The sequence below is a fragment of the Podarcis tiliguerta genome, assembly GCF_965153285.1.
Source record: "Podarcis tiliguerta genome assembly, chromosome: 8".
NCBI lineage: Eukaryota > Metazoa > Chordata > Lepidosauria > Squamata > Lacertidae > Podarcis > Podarcis tiliguerta.
Genome location: NC_139541.1, coordinates 23,047,115 through 23,066,102, shown reverse-complemented (window position 1 = coordinate 23,066,102; position 18,988 = coordinate 23,047,115). Strand labels below are relative to the sequence as shown.

The following is an 18,988-nucleotide window of genomic DNA, read 5'->3' as shown; positions in this document are numbered from 1 at the left end:
CAGCGTGGTGTGGTGGTTAAGAGCAGTGGACTCGTAATCTGGTGAACCGGGTTTGATTCCCTGCTCCTCCACATGAAGCTGCTAGGTGACCTTGGACTAGTCACACATCTCTGAAGTCTCTCAGCCCCACTCTCCTCACAGAGTGTTTGTTGTGGGGGAGGAAGGTAAAAGGAGATTCTTAGCCGCTTTGAGACTCCTTCGGGTAGTGATAAAGTGGGATATCATATCCAAACTCCTCCTCCTCCTCTTCTTTTCTCTTGGATTCTTGCAGAGACTTATGCCACCTGCCCTTTGGCACAATCATGCCCGCTTTATTGCCCAGGGCTGCTCAGAAATCTAAGGAGCTTCCTGGAGTCCTCAAGATGCTTTGGCGCAATAATGTCAACGACCCACTCCATCCCAACATTCCACACTGAAACTAGGGTCTCAAAAGGAGCACCAGTTGTGCTGCCTGGAAAATACCTCAGAGCCTTCAGAAATCCCTGAGGTTTCATCCGTTTCTCCAGTGGACTACCTTTACTAGTTCACCACCCCTGTGATGAGAGTTAGTCACAACCAATCCATACCTCACCATGAGGTGATTCTTCCATGACAAATAGGGCTGTGCACTGGATTCCAGACAGAGCCCAGATCTCAAATCAAATTGGCCCAGTTTGATCCCCTAGGCCAGGTTGACTGACCCAATGTATCTACGTTAATTTCCAACTACTGCAATCCTTAAAAACATGTTTACATTTTCATCTAGGTGAACTTTTGGTCCATTAAACCCTGCTGCTTTGTGTCTGCATAATTCAGGGATAATGGCATGTTGACGCATAATTCAGGGATAATGGCATGTAGAAGCATCTAATCTTCAATTAAGTGCAGGAATATCTTCCGGGCGGAGCAGTCGGAATTGCCCAATGCTGTCTTTTCAGATAAAGGCCATTGGAATTATGAGGAATTAAGAGTTTATCCTATTCCTAGGTTCCTCCCTTGTTTGTTTCATTATTGTCTCTTCAGATTTTCTGCACCAGCTCAGCAGACTCTGATGGAGCAAGAACCTTTTCTCTGTTCATTCTGTTTTCTGTTGTAGTCTTGATTTCTTATTCTTCCGATAAGTTTCACCATTTCTGCATACTCCATTAGTTTTTGTATCCAATCTTCTTTTGTTGGGGCCTCTTCATCCTTCCAAATTCTTGCAGCTGTAGTTGCATACATAAATAAATTTCTATACTGTTTGGGTAGTTCTAATCTTATAATTTCCAAAAGAAAAGTTTCTTTCTGGGTTTTTTAAATGAATGTTATCTTTTTCAATTCATTATATATCATTTTCCAGTAAGCTTTAACCTTATTACAAGACCACCACATGTGAGAAAGGTGCTTTTTTTTCTCTTTACATTTCAAACATCTATTTGACTTTTATTTCTACATTTCTTGCCCCATTTACTAGGTGTTCGGTACCATCTACTGTATATAACATTATAATTTTCTCTTAAACCGTAACATGCTGTAAATTTTATATCCATATATATTTGCAATTCATTTTTACTCTCGTCATTCATGTTTTTTTACCAGGAGCTTGGTTTTATCTTGGTTAATCTTAAGACCTGCTATTTCTCCAAAAACTTTTATCTCTCCTAATGCTTTCAGAATTGACACTATTGGTTCTTCTACAGAAATCACCGCCTCATCTGCAAATGCTTTTGATTTGTATTGTCTCTGTCTCACCCGGGACTCTCTTATATCTGGTGCTATTTAATATTGACATCAGTGGTGTGTGGTCAATGGACTAAGGGGACTAGTCTAGTCCCCTAAATGTTCCCCTGGTGTCTCCTTGGAAAGAGGCAGGAGGATGCCAACATCCTGTTAGAGCCCTGGCACTGTCAGGGACCATTCTGAGGAGGGCTGCACCAAGGAAGAATGGTGGGAGCCGCTCCTCACACTGATCCTGAATCTTCTCAGGAGCAGGAGGACAGTATAGATTTGGAACAGTGGTTTGCAGAGGGGCATAGTTCAGAAGGCAGAAGCTGGGATACACTGGATGGAGAACAGCTAGCAGAAGAAACACCAGAAGAGAGAGAGAGTTAACAGATTCACAGTCTCTAGATAGCATCCACCCACCTCCCCCTAACTCCCTTTGTGCTGCAAAAAGGGCAGAGACTCAGAGTGTCTCTTAAGACAGCTTAAGAGTGGCAAGCTCGGAGCCACTAGCTTGGTGTTAATTGTAAATAAACGTACCATAAAACTGCCAGAGACTGATTCTTTCTTACCGGAACTTGCTTGCCTGCCTGAGATCATTGCAATTACATAAGGAAATAGAATCACATACCGTCCAACATTTCGAGAGGGCAAAGCCTGCCTGATCTCCACAGTTTATCAGAATAGACACAAATTATAAAACTCCACACATAGCTCAGCAGATGAGCAGAGGGCTGGGTTTTCCCTAAATTTCTGTGGGAGAAGATTACACAAGAATATAGCACAACCTCCCATCCCACCCATTTCCTCCATCCTTCTGACTTATTTAGTGTTGGCGTTACAATCTGCATTAAATGCATACCTGCACCACAACTGCATGAATTAGTCTGGGCCACATCCGTTTGTGGTGACGAAAATGTGATATGTTTGTCTTTAATGATTTAGGTGTTCTTGTACACATATACACCTATGAAAATTTCTTGTCTTTTTCCATGCTCCTGGTGAACACCATGTAATTGGGGAGAGGTCCCTATTTTACTAATGGCCACTATTGGAACATGCACTGCAGAAGCAGCTGGATTTCAGAAAAATTAAGAATTCCCCACTGATTTTTGCTTCCCTGTGGCTGCTGAAAACAGGGGGGGAAACCTCTCCTTGAGCATGGCAAAAGAGAGGCAGTCCAGAAGGGCTCTAAATGTGGAAACTGCTACCTCTTCATGTTAGCTATGCTTCTCTTACAGATTATCACCAAGAAAAAGAGCGAGGAGAGTTGCCCAGCCCTCAGCTATGCCACACTCAGCTAGCTATCAGTAGAGAAAGCTGAAAACCCAGATGCTCCCGAGCCAGATTCAAGTTGTACTTTGCACAGAAACCATGTGTCTGAGTGATCATGAGCGAGGACAGTGAAGGCAAACAGAAGACTGCTGTGGACACAGAATACCCGAGTGATTGCACCAATGGATCATGACTTTGATGCACAAATAAGACATGGGTGGAGAGCTCAGGTGGGGGGCGATTCCATAAGTTCACCTGGTGAAGCAGACAGATGAGATTCCCTTCCACTTGATAATAATAATAATTTTTATTTATACCCCGCCATCCCCAGCCAAGGCCGGGCTCAGGGCAGCTAACAAGCAATAATAAAAACAAGTTGAATGAATGCAGCTTAAAAACAAGATTAAAATACAACAATTAAAATATTGAAACATTAAAATATTAAAATGCAGCCTCATCACACGAGGAGAAAGGAAAAGGAAAAAGAAAGAGGGGGAGGGAATCAAATTGGCTCCAAGCCAAAGGCCAGGTGGAACAACTCTGTCTTACAGGCCCTGTGGAAAGAAATCAGATCCTGCAGGGCCCTGGTCTCATGAAGCAGAGCGTTCCACCAGGCCGGGGCCAGTGTTGAAAAGGCCCTGGCTCTGGTTGAAGCTAATCTAACTTCCTTAGGGCCGGGGGACACTAGGGTGTTGCTATTTATGGACCTTGAGGCTCTCCGTGGGGCATACCGGGAGAGGCGGTCCCGTAGATATGAGGGTCCTAGGCCATGAAGGGCTTTAAAGGTCAAAAACAGCACCTTAAATCTTACCCTGTACTCCACCAGGAGCCAATGCAGCTGGAAAAGCACTGGGTGAATATGCTCCCATGGCAGAGACCCCGTGAGGAGCCTCGCTGCTGCATTCTGCACCCGCTAGAATTTCTGGGACAGCTTCAAGGGCAGCCCCGCGTAGAGCGAATTACAGTAGTCAAACCTGGAGGTGACCGTCGCATGGATCACTGTGGCCAGGTCGGGGCGGGAAAGGTAAGATAATGTTATCTTGCTCCTGCCGAGGGAAGAAGGCTAGTACTTAAGGTAGCAGCTATATGACAGGGAGAAAGGATGGTTCCCTCAAGTCTCTGCCCAGGAGATCACCAACCACAGCATTGTGGAGTTCAGTGCCCATGCATGGAACAGCTGTACATAGAAACCGAAGCATTTGTCCATTGGAGTGCTATGGATACAAAGCCATTGATGAGCCCAGAGAAGGCATATCTGTGTGGTAGCTGCCTCTTTGTGTTCCTCCTAGTTCAAAAGAGTTCTCCTGGCATCAGATATGGCTCACAGGAGAGCCACCATCCCAAGAGATGGTAACCTTGCAGCAGCACTGTCCAGTGGATGTCCATTGTCTAAATATCCAAAGACTGTACTGGCCAGTGTTTTTGTTAAGTTTCTAGAAAACTGATGTAGAGCTGTACAGTTAGATCCAACTGTACTCATGTTTTTGGGAGCTAGTGGGGACCCCTTTCATGTTCACTCTTTTTCTAAATTGTTGTATTTCCAGTGTAGCTATCTTGTTGCATTTCTTCTATTCCAGTGCATTTGTTCCTGGATTGATGGCTAGTGCTGTATTCAGCTCTGACATCTTTGTGAAAGAAACATGTAGTGCAATGCTCACGCTGGATCTGTTACACTTCAGAATCTGTCGGTTTTCAACATATTACTGTAACCAAGTGACTTAATAAAAGCTGCACGGTGTTGTTATCACTGTGTTTGCAGGAGGGGTTTGTGCTTCAGCGTAAGGATTAAACTCTAAAGTTAACCAACTCTAAAAGCAAAAAGTGGAGTTGTATGAGCAGCAGTTGGGCTTTGGCAAGAGCAACTGACAGGGCAGGCTTGGCACCATTATTCCAGCCACACAGCACTCATCTCTCCTGGCACACCCATACTTCCCGTCTGAAGAATAGCTGTGATATTACAGAATTAAGGATGGCCTGGAATGTGTGACCTGACTATTAAAGAGATTAGTTTCCCCCCCCCCTCTCACCTGAGATCTGTGTGGGATGGCAAGGGATGCTATATTTCACAAGGCATGAAGTACTTCCATGCCAAAGTCATCTGCGTTGGCTACAAGGAAATTCCCTTCTTTGGTGCTTCTTCGCTTAAGGAGAATGACATTTGGTGAAACTCTGTGGATGCTGACATTATATGTGGCCGTTTTAATCCATTCTTTGCTGCTTGCATGGGGAGTTTATTACCATCTCACCAGGACCCACATTCCTCCAGGAATCACCCATGGTGCAAAATTACGAATTATCAGTATGGCTTCGGGATATCTCTTCGGACTGGTAAGTGTGTGTATGATCATTTTCTCCTACTGAGCAACTTGTATGGGATACAGACTGCCTGGGTCTGCCTCTGTCAAGGGAAGAGGGAGCGTTTTTGAATTCCAACTTGTGTCTTGTGAATTACTCTGCCCATCTCTAATATCTCCACCCGCCCAACCACATTGTGACAATGCCTTCCACACTTCAAGCAAATGAGGGGGTTTTTTTGGGGGGGCGGGTTCTTGCATGCAGCCTGAGTAGTGGTTTTTCTTTTCAGAGCACTTACTCGAATTCTGTCCAGCTGTCATATTTACAGTGTTACAAGTCTCTCCCTCTGCAAATGCAGTAATAAAGAGTCCACTTGTGATATATCAGTGGTTCAGTGCTCAGATGTTGTTCCAGTAATCCGACGTTTTGTCCCTAAATAGCTTAGTCATTGAGTTTTGTAGAAACTAATATACAAGAGAAGGCAGTATGCAAATGGCTTAAAGCAGGGTTATATCTCTCCCCATCAGCCTGTTTCCATCGGGAGCAGGGCCATCTTTAGCATATGTGCTGCTGGGGTGCAAAGATTCGCTCAACGCCCCCAAATTAACTTTCATTATGCTTATGTCAGACACCACGCTTATGCCTTATCTCTTGTTTATGAAAGAAGGGAGAAAAAAGAAACAAACTTTTTTATTTGCTTATTTATTTGCAATACACTTATACTTAAGTACGCAACACCAGCACATTTAACATAAGTATTGTTTAGGCACCTACTTAGGAGAAACAACAGTCGTGTCAAAGGTGCCGCTGCCGCATAGCAGCTCAATGCAATACATACCATAATATTTTGATGTAAGAGTTAATTTTGCGTGCACAGTGCCATTGTGAATGACAAGCGTTGCCTTTGAGTCTGACAAGCGCCACCGTTGTAAATGACAAGCGGCGCCGCTGGTGCGGCTCGTCTTTGGTAAACGAGCGCACAAAATCGAAAGTCCTTTAGTGAAACAGTAGGTATACATTTCGGTAATACCTAGGTATATATGTACAGTGGTGCCTCGCAAGATGAAAAGAATCCGTTCCGCGAGTCTCTTCGTCTTGCGTTTTTTTCCGTCTTGCGAAGCAAGCCCATTAGCGGCTTAGCGGCTTAGCGCTATTAGCGGCTTAGCGGGCTTAGTGGGCTTAGCGGATCAGCTGATAAGCGGCTTAGCGGATCAGCTGTTAAGCGGCTTAGCGGCTTGGGAAAAAGGGGGGGGGGGAACCCGCAGGAACTCGCAAGACATTTTCGTCTTGCGAAGCAAGCCCATAGCAAATTCGTTTTGCAAAGCACCTCCAAAACGGAAAACCCTTTCGTCTAGCGGGTTTTCCGTCTTGCGAGACATTCGTCTTGTGGGGCACCACTGTACTTTGTTTTTCTCGCTTCATCAAAATTATTTATTATTTCATAACAGGTAGATAGTTAAGAGCTTAGGCGGCTTCAGTGGCAGGCACCTGGCGCCCCCCAGAATTCAGCGCCCAGGTGCCCCGCACCCCTTGCACCCCCGGGTAAATATGGCTGTGATCAGGAGGAGCATAAAAAGAGGACTGTATCCTACTGTGGTGTTAGAACCTTCCTACCTAAAGGGGAAAACCCACCTCTCTTTCCATTGCGTTTTGATTCTGAATCCTGTGCTCCATCCTGCTACTCATCCTGCCCACCCCAACTTTTTTAAAAAAGTGCTCAGGTTTGGCTTCTCTCCATTTCTCCCCACCCCCTCTTAATATTAAATGTTAATCCTTGTGAAAATGCACCAGCATTTTAGTACATACTTATTCAGGAGTGCCAACTTGAATAAAATATTGGGATGTGACATATTTGAAAGCCCGTCAACCTGATTGGGGGGGGGGTGTTTTGGCCCCCTCCAATATCTTAGGGTAGGGACCTTGGCCCCTAGGATTTGGCTCCTAAGCATCTAATAATCCTCCTATCATTTGTGCTCGGTTGTGACTAATAAACGTATTTGCAAGCAATTGACCTTAATGTGATGCATTTTCATACGTCATTAGGTAAGACGTTTAGGTAGGGGTTTTGTTGTTGTTGTTGTTGTTGTTGTTGTTAAAAGGCAAACTAATTTAATTTTCCCCATCCCTATTTTTCACTAGAGGAGACAAAAAGTGGGTAAAGCCAGAAGAGATTCGGGAAATGAGAGTGATCCCAACTGTTAGGGGCAGGGCTGGCAAGGGGAAAAGATGTGATTGATTTGTGCCATTCTAAGTCAAGACGCGGGTGGTGCTGTGGGTTAAACCACAGAGCCTAGGGCTTGCCGATTGGAAGGTCGGTGGTTCGAATCCCCACGATGGGGTGAGCTCCCGTTGCTCGGTCCCAGCTCCTGCCAACCTAGCAGTTTGAAAGCACGTCAAAATGCAAGTAGATAAATAGGTACCACTCCGGTGGGAAGGTAAACGGTGTTTCCATGCGCTGCTCTGGTTCGCCAGAAGCGGCCTAGTCATGCTGGCCACATGACCCGGAAGCTGTACGCCGGTTCCCTTGGCCAATAAAGCGAGATGAGCGCCGCAACCCCAGAGTCGGCCACGACTAGACCTAATGGTCATTGGTCCCTTTACCTTTACCTAAGGTGGACATTGGCATTTCTCTGCCTCTCAGTTCTGGTTCTCTCCATGGCGGGAGGTTGAGCTTTGGGCTTTTCACTGTGAATGCAAAAAGATCTGAAGCGGATCATAAATGCTAAATGTTTTGGTCCAAATAGGGGCTGCTCCTGGAAAAACTTGGCATTTGCCACAGGTATATGATCTGGAGGATCTTAGATGTTTGCCTATTACCAAAACACTACCAAGGGCTGATAATAAAGGACCTGGTTTTCGATGGGGTGCCAGTCAGGGTGCACTGGCCCCAAACATCACCTGCTGAGAACAGGAGAGGAGTGATGTATTTTCATGGAGGTATTGCTCTCTTCGGAACAATGCGTAAGTTCTTTGAAAGCATCTTAAAACTATATTGTTCTAGGGTAATTTGAGAGTCCTGAAATGTTTGCCATGGAGGGTGGTGGGAGTGGTTTGTACTGCCCCTGTATGTAGCTCAAGTTAAATTCCCATGGCAGGATGGGATTCTATTACAAGAAAATGAGACAGAGAAATCCATTCACACTGGTGACCAATTCTGTATCCTCACCAGCCTTAATGGTCAATGAAAAATCCTTAAAATGCCAAAGAGCATGTTTCTGTTTTGTACGCCAAATGATTTGAAAAGAGGTTCCAGAAATGGTCAGAAATAACTAAGCAGAAATGTGGACTGAGCCTTGGTTCTGTTTATATTATATAATATTTCTATTATTTCTATTATTTCTATTTCTATTTCTATTTCTATTATTTATTTGGTTCAATCCAACTAAGTTTCTCCCAGAGTAGGTTCATTAGGTTTCAGGGTTTTGTTTTCCTTTTTTTTTACAATCCAGTGGTCTATAAATTTTATTAAATAAAATTTTATTCAATAAATACGTAAAATAAGATAAATAGACCCAAATTAGTCATATCTGTTATTTTTAATGGATTTACTTTTTTTTTTTAGAGCAGGAGCCTTCTATCTATATTGGTACCCTGTAGTCTGTCCCAAAGTCTGGTTCTGGAGACTGTATCAAAGGCTGCTTTTAGGTCAACGAAGGCAGGGTATAGTGAGGCCTGGGTGAGATTGGAAATGGGGATGATGAGAGTGGAGGCTAGCATCTGCCTAACATCAATCTACAAATGGCTGACATTGAGTCTGCTCCCCCGAGGGATAGCCCCATTGATCCTCTGCGACCAATTCCAGTCAGGCTGGCAGACTGCAGTCCTGAACACCCACCAGAAACTGGGTTTTGCCCCTCAAGCCCTTCTAAGTCTGGGCTTGAGCCAGGCCAGGCAAAGGTCAGGCAAAGAATAATATATACCAAGAGACAACAGGACTACGCAAGGTGCCCCGACTATAAAATTGGAGAAATCGAAAGAGATACAGCCGCACCGGCAGCATATCTCTTCTTTCTCGTATCTAGAAATGCAAGAAGGGCCTTTACACTTGCCAGAAGCTCGGCTCTTCCCTCTCCGGTCCTGGATGGAGCTTTTAGAAAAGGCCCCCATGCCCAGAGACTTTGCACCTGTCCATTGGGAGAGATAGGAAGCCCAGAACACTTGTTCTTTAGATGTCCCTTTTATGAAGAGACACGTAGTAAGATCATTGATCCCCTACTGGTGAGGCTCGCCAACCTCCCGCAAAAGCAAAAATTTGACCTTTTGCTGTTGGGCAAAGATCAGAAGATGACCTGGATGATCGCCAGATTCTGTGTACAAATCTGTAGGCGCAGACCATTGCCCAATTCAAAATAGTCGGGCATGAAAATCCCCAAACTCGGTTCCATGGGTGACTGTGAGTCAACTCCCTGGGATAGTTTATTGTTGTACATTGTTTCTAAATTTATTGTTGTACATTGTTCTAATTGTCTGTTTTAACCATATTTGCGCATCAGTTTCTAATGTTGTGAGTGTCTTCTATTTCAGAGGCTTCTACTCTGCAGCCTCTTATAGTTGTTTTAACTGCGAGTCTTTTAGTTCTTATGCTCTTACAGTTGTTTTAACTGCATGTTTTTATTTGTTTTTAGTTCTTATCTGTTTTAATTAGCAGTTTTTATCCATCCATTATCCGTGTTTAATCTTGTTTCTTATTCAGATGTTTTTATCCTATGCTTGTTTCTTTGTCCTTATCTGCTCCAACATTTATCAGTTTTAAAAATCCTAACTGCTATTTTATTTATATGTTGTTTTTGTTTTTTTATCCTGGTCTGCGACTGTAATAAAGTTCATTCATTCATTCAATGGATTTACTTTGAGGAGGGCTAACGCTGGCTGTAAATCAAAATGATTTCAATATGAATGACCAGGAAATTTTGTTATGGACGCTCCCTGCCCCCTATAGCTGTTGACTGTGTGTGTGTGTGTTTTCACCCCCCAGGAGCCTTTGAAAGAATATGCTGCTATATTGCCCACCAAACTGAGTCAGTGGTTGTGAATGTCAAGTAAGTGCTTACATTCTCTTTGTAAAAAAGGGGTGTGTGAGAGTCCCCTCAGCTTCTAATCCTTCCTAAGACCTGAGCCTGGAGGAAGCCTGCTAAAATTTACATAGCGATTTGGCCAACCTCTCAAATGGACATTCCGTTTTGCATTTGGATATTTTTTATGTTCTAGGCCCCAATCATAGGATGAGTTTTGCTGGATCAGGTCAGTGAATGGCCCATTTAATCCAACATCCTGTTCACAACCAGTTGCCCATGGGAAGCCAGCAAGCAGAAACCAAGCGCAACAGCCCTCTCCCCAGTTGTGATTCTCAGAAAGTCGTATTCAGGTGCATATTGCATCATCTGTAGCTTTCATTCAAGCACAGCCACTTTCAGGGAATGATTTGAAACCTCTGAACCTCTCCTACCCCTAGTGTGGACCGATGGGCTAGTTCATGGGTAGGCAAACTAAGGCCCGGGGACCAGATCCAGCACAATCACCCTCTCAATCCAGCCTGTGGATGGTCCGGGAATCAGCATGTTTTTACATGAGTAGAATGTATGCTTTAATTTAACATGCATCTCTGGATTATTTGTGGGGCATAGGAATTCATTCAGTTTTTCCCTTCAAAATATAGTCCGGCCCCACACAAGGTCTGAGGGACAGTGGACTGCCCCCCCCCCCGATGAAAAAATTTGCTGACCGCTGGCGTCTAGTTTCATTTTCTCTCAGTTTCTTCTTTTTGCTTAAGTCTTAAATTTAGTTCTCCACATAAGCTTGCCTTTAAAAAAGAGTCCTCATAAAAACTGTTTGAATTCTTATTTGAATTCACCCTTATTTTTGTATGTTATTTGCCCCAGAAGATTGCACAGACAGGAATTTGCCCCATGGGGTAAAAGAAGACCCCCCCATACACACCTTCAATATGCCATGAAGAAACATGCTCATTTTCTATGCAATGTACACTGTTGAATTTATAAAATCTCTCTCTTTCATGTAAGTTTCCGGTTAGCTCCTGAGCATCTGTATCCAACTCCGGTACTGGACTGCCGTACTGCTGCAATCCACTTTTTGAAGCATGCAAAGGAATACGGAGTGGACCCCAACCGAATTGTCATTGGAGGGGACAGTGGTGGGGGCACGATTGCTGCAGCTGTCTGTCAACAACTAGTGGCAAGGAAGGATCTCCCAAGAGTGCGAGCTCAGTTCTTGGTCTACCCTTTCCTCCAAGCAGTGGACTTCAATTTGCCTTCCTATCAGCAAAACCATTCCATTCCTCTGTTGTTCAGGAAACGAGCTGTCAAACACGGTTTCAAGTATCTCACAGGGACGATGATCAATGTAGACGGAATCATAAAGGGCGCCCATGTCCCTGCAGATATATGGCTGAAGCACCGGAAATGGATTAGTGCTGACAACATCCCAGAAGAGTTTAAGGGCAGGGGCTATGTCCCGGCAGTACCTCCTCCATTTTCTGAAAAGCTTCATGGACTCTGCAAACGAGGTTTTGAGACAATGTTTTCCCCCCTCTTAGCGGAGGATAGCATCATCTGCCAGCTCCCTGAGACTTTCATTTTAACCTTTGAGTATGATCTTATCCGGGACGACGGACTGTTATACAAGAAACGTCTAGAGGAGAATGGTGTGCCGGTGACATGGCATCATCTTCAGGATGGTTTCCATGGAATAGCTGCATCTTTTGGCCTGGGGCCATTTGAATTTCCAGCTGCAAGGAAATGTTTGCAGCATGTAGCAGATTTCTTAAAAGGTATATAGAAATAAATGGCCCGTTTTGTCCTGCGCTGGTAGTCTTCCCCTTCTGTGCGGGCATATTCTTTTTCATGCCCTGCTCTCCCAATCATAACATTAAAAAAACTGAAAGTCAGATCAAATGTTTGGCACAGTCTAATTTATTAAAGTCAATGTGCTGGACATAAGAAAAGCCTTCAGATTCAGACCAATGGCCACACCTAGTCTAGCATACTGTTCTCACAATGACCAGGTAGATGCTGTCAAGAGTCCAGGTTCCCAGCTTGATAACACAGTAAGCATAGGTAATTAAAAAGGAGGATTTATTGTAAATACAAACAGATAACTCCGGATGGCTCTAGCCAAGCCACCGGCATTATCACTCAAGATGACCCTTCTGAAGACTCCTTCTGGTGTCAACAGAAGATATTGAACTTTTGACCTTTACGTCTCTTATTTTGCTTCCTGTCTAGCAGCCCCCCAATTCGCCTCTGCCTTGGACTTTTTTTGTCAGCTACAGCCTCTTCCTATTCCGAAAAACTGTCTATGGGGCTGTTCAAGCCTTTTTGAGCTTCCTGAGACCTTTGGCTGTTTTCCAGCCCGCTCTCAGTTGTTCCCTTGGCAACTGGCCGTCCAAGGTTAGAGGGAGTTGATGCTGGCAGCTGTGTGCTCTGCTCAGCCAGTGTCGACTCCAAACTTCTCTGTTCCTGACTGTATTCAGCAGCCAGATGCAAATTTACACTGGGAGCTGGCTCATTCCTGACTGATGCCTCTTGGGACACCCACAAGCAGTGCCTGAGAAAGCTCATAGCGGTTGACATTTGGAAGCATGCTGCCTTTAATTGTAGAGGAAGAACTTAGCCTTCTCTTTCATGAATTTGTCTAATCCTCTTTTAAGCACATCCATGTTCCTGACCATCACTACCCCTTGCAGTAGCCAGCTTCACAAGTTAACTGCATACTTCCTTTTCAAACCAGTAAGCAACAAATGCTTATCTGACCACGAGGGTCTTTGTGAACTGGTTTGATGACAACTTAAGCCATGCCTGCTTTATTTTAATCAATAATGCTCTTTCCTTTCTGCTTTCTTTTGTCTGTCCTGAATCTCCCAACACAGAGCGTCATAGGATGCCCCTGAGTTCTAGTGTTAGTGAGAGAGAAGAGGACAACTTCTTCCTCTTTGTCTTCCTCTGCTGTTGGACCCATTGATGGCCCCTGGTGGGCCATCTAGTGGGATGTAGGCATTTAAGTTCATTCATATATATATATTTTACAGTTTAGAATACTCATTTAAACATCCTTAAAATATCAATGACTCCCCTTTCTTCTCTTTCCAAGGTTCATTTTGCATATCATAAATCTCTGCATTTTTTACATAAACTAAACCATTCAGTATTCCATAATTACATCCATCAAAACTTATTTACACTGTTGAATTCATCTTAATGCTGGCAACGTTTCTAAGTGTACACAACCCTCCCATATATTCAATAAACATGTTCCAATCTTCTCTAAACAGATGTTCTTATTGTTTTTTTATTCTATATGCTAAGTTTGAAAGCTGCACAATATTCCGTCAGCTTAAGTTGCCTCGCTCGTTTTCCATTTTTGGGCTAACAAAACACAGGCTGCAGTAGTGGCCAGCCAGCTAGCTAAGTTCTAAGCAGAGTAGACTCCTTGAAATTAATGGGCCTGAGTTACCCATATCCATTTTTGTCAGTGGGTCTTCCCTGGCTGTGATATAACATTGGATATAGCCTAATGGGGACGCGGGTGGCGCTGTGGGTGAAACCTCAGCGCCTAGGGCTTGCCGATCGCATGGTCGGCGGTTCGAATCCCCATGGCAGGGTGAGCTCCCGTCTTTCAGTCCCACCTCCAGCCCACCTAGGAGTTTGAAAGCACCCCTAAGTGCAAGTAGATAAATAGGTACCGCTTTATAGCGGGAAGGTAAACGGCGTTTCCGTGTGCTGCACTGGTGCTGGCTCGCCAGAGCAGCTTCGTCACACTGGCCACGTGACCCAGAAGTGTCTCCGGATAGCGCTGGCCCCTGGCCTCTTAAGTGAGATGGGCGCACAACCCTAGAGTCAGACACGACTGGCCCGTACGCGCAGGGGTACCTTTACCTTTACTTATAGCCTAATGAATATAGACATACCTTTGATCCCAAATGCCTTGTGAGTTGAATGTTTTGGCTCCTGAATGCCGCAAACCCAGAAGTGAGTGTCCCGGTTTGCGAACGTTCTTTGGAAACCGAATGTCCGACGCAGCTTCTGTGGCTTCCGATTGGCTGCAAGAGCTTCCTTGGTTTCCGAATGTTTTGGAAGTCAAACAGACTTCTGGAACAGATTCCGTTCGACTTCCAAGGTATGGCTGTATTGAACACATTGTCAGATTCTCTCTCTCTCTTCTTGTGAAATCCAGAAACTGTCAAAACAAAATTGCAACCACATCTGCAAGAGGTGAAACATTTAGCAATAAGACGGAGCACTTGCGCAGAATGAATCCACATGTGACATAAGTAAGACCTGTTGAGTAAACTGAACTCATTTCATTACACCCACCATGGGGAGGCTTATAACCAAACCCAAGTTAGTATTTCAACTCTCTCCATATCAGGTCAACAAGCGAGGGAATGTTTGATCCCATTCTCCTGTGATCCACTACAGGTCAAACTTTCAAGGACCTTGAAATCACCTTGAAATGCAGTCCAGTTCATCATTGACAAATAGTGGGGAAGGAAGGGTGCAAAGTATACCATTGCAATGCTGTGGTTTGACTAACTTGGCCTTATCCCAGACAGTGGTGGAGGAACCCTCTCTGGCACCCGGGGTGGGACGCCAGGGGGCGGGGCAAACTGCCCAGTGGCACACATGTGACATCTGTACAGACTGCGCATGCCCAGCATCCCATACGGGCTGCCCTTGGCCGCTCTACAGCTGGGGGGAGGCAGCGGGCCATCATGTCACCCCCCCTGAGTGGTACCCGGGGCATACCGCCCCCTCCGCCTCCCTTCATATGCCCCTGATCCCAGAACAACTTAAATCCTGTTAGTTGGAACCAATAATGGTTAGCCAAGGACAGAATTTTGAACCTGCTGCACACAAACTCTAAGACTGAGCTTTTAGGACCCTTGCTTCACCTAGCCTCTGGCTCTTCTGGTGACAGCAGATTACTAGCTGGGGTTCCATTTAGATCTCATAAAACATGAGATATAAAAACTGGTCTCAATGGCCTTTGAAATAAAGTCTGAGTAAAATTGGTGAAGCAGCAAAAGTTTATTGATTACAAAAACATAGCTGCAAGAATGGGTGTCCAAAGTAGGCACATCTCAGGTCAGCACAATGCAGGCATTTATCCTTTCACCAAGCGCAAAGTTCCTTCCTCTGCCTGCCCACTGGGTAGGGGCCTGCAAAGTCACAGCCTATCACGACCGCCCAATTAAAATACTAAATTCTCCTCCTTTGTTTACATCTCCCCCTCTCCAGACCCTCGGCACCCAATCCCCATAATTATCATTGTACAAATATGGTCAAAAGTCCCTTAACATTTATCTATTTATATAAGTATTCTAATCACAAGTTGTTCTAGTTACACGTGTTACACCACTATTTGTTTCAAATGCAAGCATAACCGAGTTTTATATCTTATGAAGCTAAAAGGGCAAACCACATTTTGATCACCAGCTGTTCTAATCACAGGTGCAAATAGGCTTCGTGTCTAGGTCCCAACCACAAGCTATGTGACTTACGAACTTTTTAACCACGAATTTTGGCTAAATATGTGTTATCTGTTATCTTGTGACCTATCAGTCTCAGCTTTCTTTCAGCAGTTGCAGCTTTCGCAAGGTCTGAAAAAGCAACACATTCCATTATCTTAAAAGGCAATATTCCTTGATATTCCTTACATAAAACCCCAGTTTTAAAACAGCTGCTTTGAGAGCCAGTTCATTTCCGGGCTCGATTCAGGGGGCTCAGGTAATAATAATAATAATAATAATAATAATAATAATAATAATAATAATAATTTATACCCCGCCCAACTGGCTGAATTTCCCCAGCCACTCTGGGCGGCTCCCAATCAAGTGTTAAAAACAGTACAGCGTTACATATTAAAAACTTCCCTGAACAGGGCTGCCTTAAGATAGGGCTGCCTTAAGGTTGGTGCTTAAAGCCCTAAACGACTCAGGAACCCTATACTTTAAAGTCTGTTTCCTTCCCTACAGACCCTGTCAGGTGCTAAGGTTGCCAGAGGCAGCTCCCTTGGTTGTTCCACAACCCTTTGATGAGCATCTCTTAGCGTACGTTATGGTGTAGGAAAGGAAACATCTGAGTGGGGGATGAAGCACAGAAGAAAAGCTCTCCAGTGGTCTCCTCCAAAAAAAAACCCCATATCTGAAGTACTGCCATCCCTGGAATCTGCCCCCATTCAGGGAATGGTGAGTGGAAAACAAAATACGTAGCCAGGTTCAAAGCCAGTTAGTTTAAAACGAATAACTGGAAAAACCAGGAATAAGTAAGGTTTACTTGTATTGTTTTAGTAATAGCGAAAACTCTAGTTGGTGAGTGATTCTTGCCTCCCTGCTTTTATTCTGGGTTGTTTAACTGATTATGATATCTTGTTATAATTATTGTATTTTCATCCAGTTTTAAACTGCTGGTCTATGACCATAATAAGCTGATTGATTGAGGAATAAGTAAGGTTTAATGCAGTTCTATTCTGCAGTTTTGATTGACACCAGAAGAAGACTGAACATAGAAAGGAGATCTACAAAGTAGATCAAGATATACAGTATTAGATTTCTGGGTGATCTGCAGGATAGTGGCATGGGCTTCTGGGCAAGTAAAACTGCAAGTTAAATAAGAGCAATAATTTATCTCATTCTTTACTTGAAAAACATGTGTACTGCTTGTGCTGCAAGCGTCTTATTTATTTTATATATTTTCTCTAACCAATACAAAGAAAAAGAAAAAAAGCTGAACCAACCTGTGCAAGAAGGGGAAGACATTTCAGGCAAAGGGAGGGAGAGGAAAATTGAATATGGAATAGGAATGCAGATAGCCATTTTAAAATATTGTGTATTTCAAATAATGAAATCTAAAATATAAATAAACTTTCAAACACATTGTGGTGGATGATACTTTCTATTTTCTTTATCTCCCGTTCAGCTGTTAGTTTAAGTTCACAGTCCTCAATAATTTCAAATCAATGAAATCACTGGAAGAAATCAAGTTTAATTACAACAGATGAATGATTGTGTTTGGGAGATGTTAACAACAATTATTATTTTTTAAATAGACAGTTCAAAAGACTCTGGGAAAAAAATCCAAATTTATAATTCTAGGGAATTTAAGATACCTATGCAAATACTCCAATATTTTTATCAGCAGTAACTGATGTTAGGGATTTTTTTTCTGTTTATTGAAAAGGAGAATGCTTTGTCTTGCAAGAGAAACTGTGGGTTTTAAGTTTTGCTTATTCATTTATCTACTTCATTGGGATATTCATGTATGTTAATTGGTGTTACTTCTATACAGATGTGCAGTTCGATTGGCTTGCTAAACCTTTTCATTGTAAGGGTCTGAGAACTAGAATTCAGACTGTACAAATGTGCTTGATTAACAGCCCCATCTGCCTAACCCACCCTGCATGGTTTCTATGAGGCTAAACCATTGGAAAGCTGTGCAATTGCATTCCCTTTCATTGCAACTTATGCTTCTTCTGCCTCTTGTAAGGTGAGTGGGAGGTAGACCTTTAGCTTATCTGACAAGAGCAATAAGGAGAGCACTAATTACCTGTTACAAATGAACACACCTTACATTACCAAATCCTCATCTCATAAAATTGCAACCAGCATTGCTCCTGTGCCGTGTAAACCCATTCAAGTTAAACAAAACAACTAATTTGGATCTGTTCATTTCAGGACCACTGAATTGAATGCAACTTATATTCACAGGTCATGCCAAAAACATTACTCTTCCTCTGGATTCATGACATGTGTTGGATATGTCCCATCTTTACCTCATTGTTTTGTTAAGATAGTGTAACAGCCTTACCTCTTGGCAACACCTTCTTAATAGGCTTATATTTCAATCCAGATAGTCCAGGCTATCTTCCTCACTGTTGCATTATAAAACCAGTTTGGGAGGCTGGGGAGTCCGATAACATACCAATGTATTTTGACTCCTTCCAGCTGCAGCAAATCATTCCTATGATTTCTACAGACTTGCTAACATCTAGGGTTGTGTTGGAGGCACAAGATTCCTCTTCCCTCCCACTAAGAGTCTTCTCCTTATTGCCCCAAATGAGGTCAATATAGAAGTTTTTATCCAACCCTTTCACATACAGAGGTGTGGCACAGTTGATAAGAAACTAGCATCCATACTCTCACCCTTAGTCCCGCTTCCTTATATATCACAATTTTAGGTTCAATATCTATACTCTTTCCATAGTGGGACTCCATTGCCTGCAAGACTGTTATGAAAACAATGTGTCACTTACAGACTCACAACTCTTTGAACACTTGGAAGATTCAGGAATGGATTGGTTCATACCCACCAATTTATCAGCATCTTAAAAGACCCTCTTGTGCACAGTATAACTACTGTAGCGCTGAAACCTTCAGAATATCTAGAAGTAGAAGCACCCAGAAAGGCAAGGTCTCTGTGATATATTCCCTGCTGATACAATCCAGTTCTTTCCACTTGTTACTTTGCAATCAGTGTAGGCAAACTTTAAGATTCAGAATGGTTTATGACAGGCATCCCCAACCTTTGGCCCTGCAGATGTTTTGGACTACAATTCCCATCAAACCAGACCACTGGTCCTGTTAGCTAGGGATCATGGGAGTTGTAGGCCAAGACATCATTCATCTATTGCGTGGACAGGCATTCATCTATTGCATGGACAGGCAGAGTCCCCCCAACATGAGGCGACCCCTGAGCAGAATAATGACTCAAGACAACATGCTACG

General features: G+C 43.6%; 1 protein-coding gene across 2 annotated transcripts; it reads left to right on the top strand.

The window, feature by feature from the left end:
• The first annotated feature begins 4,837 nt into the window (after positions 1 to 4,837).
• On the top strand, positions 4,838 to 13,534 carry LOC310682888 (arylacetamide deacetylase-like 4). 2 transcript variants are annotated; one of them, XM_083452196.1, is made up of 4 exons: positions 4,844 to 5,283; positions 7,995 to 8,211; positions 10,226 to 10,289; positions 11,271 to 13,534. In XM_083452196.1, the coding sequence occupies exons 1-4, from the start codon at positions 5,041 to 5,043 to the stop codon at positions 12,043 to 12,045; spliced, it is 1,299 nt and encodes a 432-aa protein (XP_083308322.1). In that variant the 5' UTR covers positions 4,844 to 5,040; the 3' UTR covers positions 12,046 to 13,534. The 2 variants fall into 2 exon arrangements, with proteins under 2 accessions (XP_083308323.1, XP_083308322.1); XM_083452197.1 differs by lacking the exon at positions 7,995 to 8,211 and having other exon boundaries at positions 4,838 to 5,283.
• Positions 13,535 to 18,988: the final 5,454 nt, after the last annotated feature.

What these genes read in the sequence shown, in the direction of transcription:
- LOC310682888 (XM_083452196.1), top strand. Translation starts at nt 5,041, where the DNA reads ATGCCAAAGTCATCTGCGTTGGCTACAAGGAAATTCCCTTCTTTGGTG. An exon ending in CGGGATATCTCTTCGGACTG is followed by an intron (nt 5,284 to 7,994) that starts GTAAGTGTGTGT and finishes TGGTCCAAATAG; the next exon opens with GGGCTGCTCCTGGAAAAACT. An exon ending in TGCTCTCTTCGGAACAATGC is followed by an intron (nt 8,212 to 10,225) that starts GTAAGTTCTTTG and finishes TTCACCCCCCAG; the next exon opens with GAGCCTTTGAAAGAATATGC.